The following is a 9,914-nucleotide window of genomic DNA, read 5'->3' on the forward strand; positions in this document are numbered from 1 at the left end:
TAAAAAGATCTCTGTCTACACCCTAAGTTTGTTCCTAAAGCCGGGACAAAAGCAATTAGAAATTTAATAATTTAAATGAATTTATAAAAATTATTAAATAAAAATTATATTTAAAAATCAGTAAAATGTATGAGACATATATATATATATATATATATATCTTTTTGAATTGAGATTAAAATTTTCACAGAAAAGAAAAGAAGTATTATAATTATGAAATAGCAGAGTGAGAGGTCAGTGAAGTTTTTCAATTTTGAGCGTTTAAGGTTAGAGAGTATTGCAGTGTTAATATGGGGAGCAGTGATGACGTTTGGCCCCAGCTTCATTTTCACAAAAAAAATTCATATTTAAATTCTCATTTAGAGTAATTTCTACAAAAATTTCTGCACTTCGAAAAGTTTTGCCATCCCTGTTTGTTAGCTCTCTTTCTCTCTTTTGATGTGAAGTGATGCACAATCTATTCTAAACATATATATTACTCATCTAAATGCACAAACAAACTAGGAAGTGATGCCAATTACTAAGGACTAGGGTTGAAATTGTGAGCAATAATGGCACATGACCAAAACTTTGAAATGGGTCAAGCAAGATCATGCTGTATGGATTACGGAATATGAAGGAAGCGATAGATGAATGAACCCCACACCAAAGGCATCTAAAAACAAAAATTAAAAAAAAATACAATGTTCTTCCTCATCAATGCACATTTATTCAGTGCAAAACAAAAGTACATAACCCTCTCTCTCTCTCTCTCTCTCTCTCTTCAGACCCACTAGTCTTTCTCAAAACAAAATGTGACATCCAAACACACCATATACCACAGTGACTCTGAGCGAGTGAACGGTATGTGTTGTTTACCGTTCCCATTTCCCAAAACCAGTTAATCAAATCATCGAATTAATCATATTTCATACTCACATAAACATAACCCACTCTTTCATTTCATGTTGTGCTCTCTCTTCTTCTTCTTGTCTTTCTTCTCTCTCAGCTGCTCAACCAACATGCTCTGCTGCCTTCCCTTCTTTTTTGGATTTGCGGTTTTTCTTGGAATGCACTTCCCTCCATTAATGGCTGGTTAGTTTTCTATCTTAAAGTTCTTTCCTTTCTTAACTTCCATCCCCCCTTTCATTATTCTCCTACCCTTGTGTGTAGTGTCTGCTACCCATTGTTGAAAAAAAAAAAAAAAATCAAATTTTGTGGCATTTTTCGATCTTGGGGAAAATTGAAGAAATTGTGGAGCTAAGGTCTACATGATGTGTTTGTTAGTTGTTTTTTGTAGCATTAACTAATTCCATATAGTTTGTTATGTTTGTTTGGTATGGCAATTTGTATTTATGACTTGGTCAAAAGGGTATTTATTATGAACGGATGGAGTAATATTTTCCTTAATAAAGTTGCTAACTTGCAAAACAGCTGGAAGAAGCATGTGATGGATTTCTGGCTATATAGCAAAGTCTTTTATGACCAGAATGGTAGTTAAATTGGTTGCAGAAACCAGTGTTGAAAAATGAAAGTAACAGCTAAAAAACTAGGTCTTCTAGTAGTGGTTGACTTTGAGTTACCATCTGAAAAGAAACCAGGACCATTTTATTTACCGCATTTATTATTGACCCTGCATGCCATGCTCTTTTGTACTACTTTTTTAACTGTCATACACGCTACATTAAAATGGAAGTGTTCCAAACTTGTAAAATTTGAGGCATTTGGTTAGAGAATGAATTGCAACCATATAAGGGCCTTAACATGATTATTAATTTATAGTTTGTTCCTTGCTTCCCCTCATTATTCTATGTAAATTTTAATTTTATAATAAGGTCTAAGAGGGATTGTGTTCTGTCCATGATTTAAATTTTGAAGCGGGATGTCAGAAATTTAAACCATTTCTAGTCCTCAGTTTGATTGCTCAAGATTTTCAGAACCTCGTTACTCTCTTGATTTGTTCTTAAGCAAATTCAAAAGCCATCTAGATTTCATGTTATAAGTTTATTTCAATCTTATGGGCTAACTTCCAATTCATTTAAGTGTTTGTGAGAACTATGTCAATATATATTATTGGCCTAAAAAGATATAAGCCTATGAACATCAGGATTAGAGTTTTGCTTACCTTATTAGTAACCCAGTCATTTAACTTGGTTTCTAGAGATAGATACATTTCTACAATATTTTCTCATATTTTAAGATCAACCAATGGGAATTATGAATAGAGTAGGTTACATAAAATTGTTCAAGTTGCATATATTATTGAATGGAAACAGAAGAGATAATCAAAGTAGCTTGTGCTCAAAACTAAGAACAATGGCAATACTGCATTTGCATATTAATTTGATTTAGCATGATTGTTCTGAAATAAAATAAAATAAAAGGATAAAAAAATAAAACAAGTTAACATGCTTGTTCATCTTTCAAATGTGCTCGCTGTCTTTACAGTCGTAGGAATACCGAATGCAGTTTAGTGATCTAATATGCTGATATGCTGCTTCTTTTGCAGATTGCCCTTTGGATTTTTCCGCTTCAAACTTTACACTGGCTTCCTCTCTATGTTCTAACCAAGGTGATAGGGGAAACTGTTGCCGCTACATTAATGCTAATGTTGCAATTTCTGTTGCTCGTTTCGCTAATTCAACGAGCATCCTGGGGGTCCCTCCAAATGACTCTGTTTCCTGCCTCCAAACTATATCTGATAAGTTACAACTTAATGGAGTTCCACAAAATGCAACAGCTTTCTGTGGTTTTGGGACCAAAATTCCTGTGAATTATGAATGTAAGGGACGGACTAGTGTCATGCAAATGCTGCAATCTCCTAGATTCGCGGAGGTCACAAAAAATTGCAAAGTGTCACTTGGAGAGGAAAGAAAATGTAGGAAGTGCTTAAATGCAGGCTTTGGTTATCTGCATCATTTGGGAATTAATGATAATATAACACTCAGTACTTGTCGTGATGCAACTTTTGCTGCACTTGCAAGCCAACTTGATCACCAATCTACAACTGACATTGCAAGCTGTTTCTTTGGTGTTCAAGGACTTCTTGGGCCTCCTGGTATGAACATTTTTAAATTATAAGTTTTTACAATAGAATAGTTGCAATGCTCTCCCCATTTGGCTCTCTTTGAATACATGAGATTGTACATGTGCTAATGCTATAATTACGTATATGAGTCTTAATATATTGTGAAGCAATATTCTAGATTCTCCTCATCTTCCCACTTTAATAAGCAATGATTGCAAAATCCCCTTATGGTTGGCATGTCAAAGGATGAATGGAAAACTGTAGGAAAACTTATTCCACAGCTGAATTAGACTCGAAAAATCTCGAGAAGGGCTAGTTTTATAAAATGTGCAACAGATGACTGCTTATATTATTCCAATTATATTGCTATTAAATATTTATTTAACATATACAATGAAGTCTGTGTACTGTTGTGATAGAGTAAAACTTACCATATTTTGCAAACACGATGCTAGTGTCATCGTCCCCATCCTTGCCGAGTCCCGAGGCTTCTCCAAGTCCAGTGGTTGCTGATAGTCCAAGCCAACTATTGTTAGGTGCACCTTTTAAGGGAAACCACCATACATATCACTTGACATTAGTTCCAGGTATTGCTATTGCCGTCACCGCTGTTGCTGTTGGGATGCTCATAGTCTTGATAGTTCTAATTCGTAAAAAAAGCAGAGAGCTAGACGATCCTGATGATTTCGGAAAAACTTCTTCAAAAACCATGCCTCCTTTTGCAACATGGAAGTTTCAGGAAGGTAAGTTTATGTTTTGAAGCTGCTGCTTCATTTCTGAAACTTTTCTTTATGAAACACATCATAACCAGCTCTACCTTGTTCTCCATTCTTCTACCAGGTTCTTCAACTATGTTCCGAAAATTTAGCTACAAGGAGATAAAGAAGGCAACAGAGGATTTTAGCACCGTCATCGGGCAAGGGGGATTTGGAACAGTGTATAAAGCTCATTTTAGTGATGGCCTGGTGGCAGCAGTGAAGCGCATGAACAGAGTGTCAGAGCAGGGAGAGGATGAGTTCTGCCGAGAAATCGAACTTCTTGCACGGCTGCACCATCGGCATCTTGTTTCTTTAAGAGGCTTCTGCATAAAAAAACACGAGAGGTATCTCTTTATCTGCTTGCTTGTGTTTCTTAACACCAGATATCGGTAAATCAAGCTCTTTTGCATCTCTAATGGCAGGTTTCTGATGTATGAGTACATGGGAAATGGGAGCTTGAAAGATCATCTTCATTGTATGCCTCTTAGTATCTATACATTGTTTTCAATGGTACATTTAAGAATATTATTTGGTTGGATTTAAAAGGACACCTCTATCTATATATTGTTTTCAATAATAGTACACTTTAAGATATTACTATTATGCTCTTCTGCATCTTTTTCTAATAACAATTATCTATTCAACAAAATAATAGCCTTAGAGAATTGTGGAATGCAGCTCAATCTATTAGCTTGTTCCCCCTAACGAACCAGATCTTACATTTCATTCTTTTTTTCTTGTGCAGCTCCTGGTAGAACACCACTAAGTTGGCGAACTAGAATCCAAATTGCGATTGACGTAGCTAATGCATTGGTACATATGATTGATTAGTTTAATATCAAGCTTTAATATCTTCTTGTTTGGTATTTTTATTGTTGAATCACACTTTGCCTTTGCATCGTCACATGCAGGAGTACCTTCATTTATATTGTGATCCTCCTCTGTGCCATAGAGACATTAAGTCTAGCAACACTTTGCTGGATGAGAATTTTGTTGCTAAGGTGGGATAACTATTCATCCTCTTTTTCAGAACTGAATAGTTCAAAAACAGCACAAATTTTATGATGCAGTAATATTTAGATAGCATAGACACCTTTTAAGCGTTAATTGATTCTTTTTTTTTATTTTTCCTGTGTCACATCGTTTCACAGATAGCCGATTTTGGCCTTGCACAGGCATCAAAAAATGGTTCGATATGCTTTGAACCTCTAAACACTGAAATCCGAGGAACTCCAGGTATAAAATTCTTCTGACCTTTCTTCCTCATCTTTCATTTACATGCTTTAGAAGATGGCTGTATGTCCCTGAAATTCAATATTTTCCCCACTGATGTCATGCATTCCAGGTTATATGGATCCAGAATATGTTGTTACTCAAGAGCTTACCGAGAAAAGCGATATCTACAGTTTCGGGGTGTTACTACTAGAAATCGTGACAGGAAGGCGAGCTATTCAGGATAATAAGAACTTGGTGGAATGGGCGCAACCGTATATGGAATCCGAAACCAGATTATTGGAGTTAGTAGATCCCAACGTGAGGGAGTCTTTTGACTTGGATCAACTCCATACAGTAGTGTCTATAGTAGGATGGTGCACCCAGAGAGAAGGAAGGGCAAGGCCTTCAATAAAACAGGTTCTTCGGCTTCTTTATGAGACGTCAGAACCAATGCACAGTGGTTTCCTACAATCCGGCGATGATGAAGACTGTCAGGGAAGTCAGCAGAGAGGCAGAAGAAGCAAGGGGAAAATGCACCGGAATGAAGCGATTTTCAACAGCGGCGATGGAAGATACCTTGCCTCGTCCTCAAGCACGTCTCGATCGTATTGCAGTAGGACCTTTTTACTCGAGAGTTGCTCTCCGCAGTCGCCGCCAAATATTTTCTCAGTTTAAGAAAAAATCATCAGGGCTCTTCATCATGTTGACAGGAATTTCTCATTTTTACTTCACACTAACTTCAAATGTTTGGATTTGTTAGTTCCAAGGGTCCATGTATAAAATCTTTGGAGATGAGGAATATAGTACTTTCATGGTTACCATAAATATATTATGCTTGTTAATTCTTTCTTTGATGACCAGTTGTGAATCTTATAATTTATGATAGAATTCAATCTACAACTTGAAAAATGAACTACTTGAATCATGCTTCAAATTCTAAGTTGATAATGAGAATGATAGGAAAAGGGAAGTACAGAAGATACTACTTTACATTTCTTCCAAGTAGCTGGTAGGTTGCAGAGTCAAGAACTAAAGACAAGGAAACTTTAATACAGATTCAAAATACATGCGGGACAGTGACAATAAAAAATACACACATGTTCCCAGCGTATCATCTTTACTATGTAGAAGGAAAATAAATAAAACTAGAATAAGGATGGGATTGCTAGAAAGAACAAGTTTTCCTTCTTTTTTAAAAATATTTTAAGTTAAAAACACATGGCAACAATTTGCTTTAGCATTCTAACCCCCCACTGGAGCAAGGAACTTCCTCTTGCTTCCTGGTTCCTCAACCAATACTACAATATCATTGACTTTCTCAAACAAATCCTCCAACTTGTTCACTCCAAGTCTCTGATATTCCAATTGTCTCTTGTACCTTTGTTGGTATATATCCTCAAAACAACCTAGGAATATTCGACACGAGTAGCTGACTAGAATCTCTTGAAGCTCGAACTTGAACTGCTCAAGAGCACGGTCATTGATAGCTGCTCTCCTTTGACTGCCCTTTCCTACACAATTTCTCTCATCATGTTCTTCCATGACTAGTCTTTCTTCATCTGAGAACTCATCTGAAGAGCCACCACCGTTGACAGTATTCATATTCTCTTCTGGAAGCCCCTTTCCTTTCTTGTCTTTCTTTGCTAGAGCCAATGGGGGAGCGCTCGGGCCTACCTTGAAGTTTCTGAGATACACAAATTTACGCTGACCTTTCCCTTCCACTGCCATTGTATCACCCATCTTCTTGAAAAGATTGACTAACTTAATTGCTCCATAATCAGATACATAAAGAGTTCTTCCATAAGCTTTCTGATACTCTGTTGGAACTCGAGCCAGAGGCAGGCACCCTCCAGAAAGTTCAAGCAACCTTACCAACTGGCCTTTGAGAACATTTAAATCGCTAGACATAGGGCCCCAAAGCTGGCCTTCATTATTGTCACTAGAAGGCATAGATATTCCTGAAACATCAATCATCCCAGGTGGAAGGCTGTGTGATCTCATAGTTGTCGGTAAGCCAGCCATGTTCGATGCGGTACAATTGTATTCAGATAGAGATTGTGAAACCATAGAGAAATCCCTTGAGTTATATAATCTCTGTGACATCCCTCTATAAACTATTGCTTCTTCCTCATTTTGTCCCTCGAAGTTGTCATTAATATGGCACCCCATCAAATATCCAGCAACCTCAACTGAACCTCCACGAGGTGGTACTAAAGCCTTTGCCGGGGGAACAAATCCTTCTCCACGAGCAACGCTAGGCCAATCCCAGACAAACTTTCCGGCATTGCATAAAGCAGATGAAACACCCACCCCAGAAGGGATGACAAGAATTATAGTGTATCCCCGTTGTCCAAGAATGTGAAGTGCTCGGGCAAAGTCCACGTCTCCAGATATTAGCATAATAGATGATGGGGGAGGGTTGTCAAGAGCAAATAAAAACATGTCAACCAAGATTGCTTTATCAGCAGCATCTTTTCTCCCATTAGGAACATCAATGAGATTAACACCAGTTCTTAGACATCCCTCTCTAAGTCGCTTAGGGAAAGCGTTGAAGTCACCATAAGCAGAAAATACCATAACAGTTCCTTGAATTACTGGATGCACTTGCAACGCCATCCTTATATTTCCTGCTACGTCTTCAGGGCGGACATCACTCGGAACAGGACAGTTTTCAATGTCCCAAAGAATAGCTACTGAACCATCAGAGGAGCTATGGGGCTGTTGACTTATAGGGGATTGAAGTATGTTACCATTTAATTCAGTGATATCCTTTCCCTTGTGTTCCAAAGATTCAGACAACATTATGGCCATTGGTTTAGTTGGAGTAGCCATCATTTTCAAAGAAAAAGCAATCAGAGGTTCCTGCACAAAATGGAGACAGTGAGATATCATTAAACAGAACAAGTCACCATAAACATATCAGAACACAGTGATATAAAAGGCCATTGCATAAGCCCCCAAAACAAATGCCCCCATTGCACAAAAGGTTAACAAGGAAATAAAACATGTTTTTTTTTACTTTACTTTTTCCAAGTCCCAAAAACAGTTAACAATCCGAAAATTGTAGAAACTAGTAAGCACTGCGGTATCATCAAAGACTACCTCCCTGTAACCAAAACCACTAAAGTGAAAAAGCAGAGCTGCGACAGTGCCAAAGCAAGCTGAGGCTGATTGATACATCATAAGTAACACAAAGCGAATCAATCGCTGTTAAGGAAGTAAAACTAGATCACTAACAAGTTTCTACAATGATTTCCCACCAACACAGCAACACTCATATGTATGCCATTAGTTCAGTTCAAGCATATATATAATCACGGAATATCAATTAGAACACTATGACGAAACCAACTCCACATTGAATATCCCAACCCTCACAATGAACAACATTATACATAAATTGGATAAGACCTAGATTAACCGTCTCCATTCCCCACAACAAAAAGACTTTACTTTATGCAACTTCTAAGGTCTAGTAGAACTTAATCCACACGAAAATCTGGCAGTCAAATTAAGAAGTTCTGCAAATCCAAAACCAAATCAAGAATGAAAAGTAACGCGTAAGAGAAATATTAATCCTTTTTTCCTTTTAAATTCTGTTCTTGAACAGAAATTGTAATAACCAGCAAGACGAAAAGAATTAAGCTTTGCTGGGAAAAGAACATAACTGAACACGCATAAACTATAAGCGAAAAGATGTAGGTAGGTAACTAAATAAAATAAAATAAGAAAATAACAAGAGAGAGTACCAATTAAGTAGGAGAATGATTGAGGTGAGTTGAGTAGGAGAATAATTGAATCAGAGGAGGTGAATCCTTGGGAAAGTGAAGATCTAATTGAAACCCTGATACAAATAATTAAATTGAACGATCAAACAATGAATCTCAATCAATGATGATCATTGTTTTGTCCCAATAAGAAGATGCAAAACCCAGGCAAGAAGAAACGGGAGATGAGAAACCTGGTTCGGAGACAGCAAGAAGAGTTGAAAGAGGAAAGAAATTACGGGTTTGGGTGGGTTTGCTTATATTCTCTTGATATTTTCACTCTCTTTCAGAATTCAGACCCAAAAAAGTGATACCCAAAAACAGCGCTCAAGATGTGTAGTGTATGCAGCCATTCATTACTCCCCACATTTAAAATGTAGCTTCTATTCGTCACGAATTGGTTTTTTTGTTGCACTTTAAATAATTTAATTAAAGAAAAAGTACAGATAGACAATAATATTACTTGACAATGTGAATAGGATTAAAAAAATAAATTAATCTTAAATTTAATTAATAGTATGATTAATTAATTTATAATAATAATTATATTTTAAATTTTAAAAAATTAGGGTTTGCACATTGTACAGTTACACGTTTCATTACCTATAGCAGCACATGCTTCATTGGTGAATTGAGATTCTGCAACTAGCCGCTGATCTTTTCTTACTCTCGTTGGAGTTTTCCCGCCCTGGAAGCCAGCCATCGCAGCGCAGCCAACGCCGCCTCCCTCCACACCAACGTCCGAGCAGACCGCCATACGCTGAAGTTTTTTTTTCCCGTATCCCAGGAAACCACGCACCGTGAAGCCCCCCGCAGCCTACCGTGTCCACCGTCACCGCCTCTTCGTCTCCGACTGATCCACCCCAATACAGGGGAGAGTTGCGGCTGCCGTTTCATACGTACGTGACCTCTCAGAGCCACTTCAATGGAGTTTAATTTGGCTGAACCGGTTTGTCATGTCCCAGCTTCCTTCACCGACGACAATACCACGCATTCAAGTGGCAACCATCTCAATTCTTGTGATGTGGAAGGTAAAAAGTCTAACAAGGTAAGTAATGTATGTTGGTGCATTGGGAAGTATGTTTATTTTTCACATAAATGACATGGTAATTCTAAACCCATCATTCTTAAATCATGATGATATTCATTCAGAATATTTTGTTAGGT

General features: G+C 37.4%; 2 protein-coding genes across 5 annotated transcripts; one reads left to right on the forward strand and one right to left on the reverse strand.

Annotated features, from left to right (window-relative positions):
- On the forward strand, window positions 538-5,883 carry LOC107622674 (probable receptor-like protein kinase At1g49730). Of its 3 annotated transcripts, XM_021113818.1 has the most exons (10): window positions 539-843; window positions 989-1,074; window positions 2,489-3,037; window positions 3,457-3,750; window positions 3,848-4,109; window positions 4,188-4,240; window positions 4,511-4,578; window positions 4,677-4,766; window positions 4,917-5,001; window positions 5,111-5,883. In XM_021113818.1, the coding sequence occupies exons 2-10, from the start codon at window positions 1,002-1,004 to the stop codon at window positions 5,653-5,655; spliced, it is 2,019 nt and encodes a 672-aa protein (XP_020969477.1). In that variant the 5' UTR covers window positions 539-843; window positions 989-1,001; the 3' UTR covers window positions 5,656-5,883. The 3 variants fall into 3 exon arrangements, with proteins under 3 accessions (XP_016180141.1, XP_020969477.1, XP_020969476.1); XM_016324655.2 differs by having other exon boundaries at window positions 538-1,074; window positions 3,463-3,750; window positions 5,111-5,655; XM_021113817.1 differs by having other exon boundaries at window positions 539-1,074.
- LOC107622675 lies at window positions 5,906-9,101 on the reverse strand. 2 transcript variants are annotated; one of them, XM_016324659.2, is made up of 3 exons: window positions 8,942-9,101; window positions 8,730-8,824; window positions 5,906-7,842 (listed from the first exon to the last, which is right to left on the reverse strand). In XM_016324659.2, the coding sequence occupies exon 3, from the start codon at window positions 7,813-7,815 to the stop codon at window positions 6,223-6,225; it is 1,593 nt and encodes a 530-aa protein (XP_016180145.1). In that variant the 5' UTR covers window positions 7,816-7,842; window positions 8,730-8,824; window positions 8,942-9,101; the 3' UTR covers window positions 5,906-6,222. The 2 variants fall into 2 exon arrangements, with proteins under 2 accessions (XP_016180145.1, XP_016180144.1); XM_016324658.2 differs by having other exon boundaries at window positions 8,730-9,101.

Source organism: Arachis ipaensis, chromosome B10, assembly GCF_000816755.2.
Source record: "Arachis ipaensis cultivar K30076 chromosome B10, Araip1.1, whole genome shotgun sequence".
Lineage (NCBI taxonomy): Eukaryota > Viridiplantae > Streptophyta > Magnoliopsida > Fabales > Fabaceae > Arachis > Arachis ipaensis.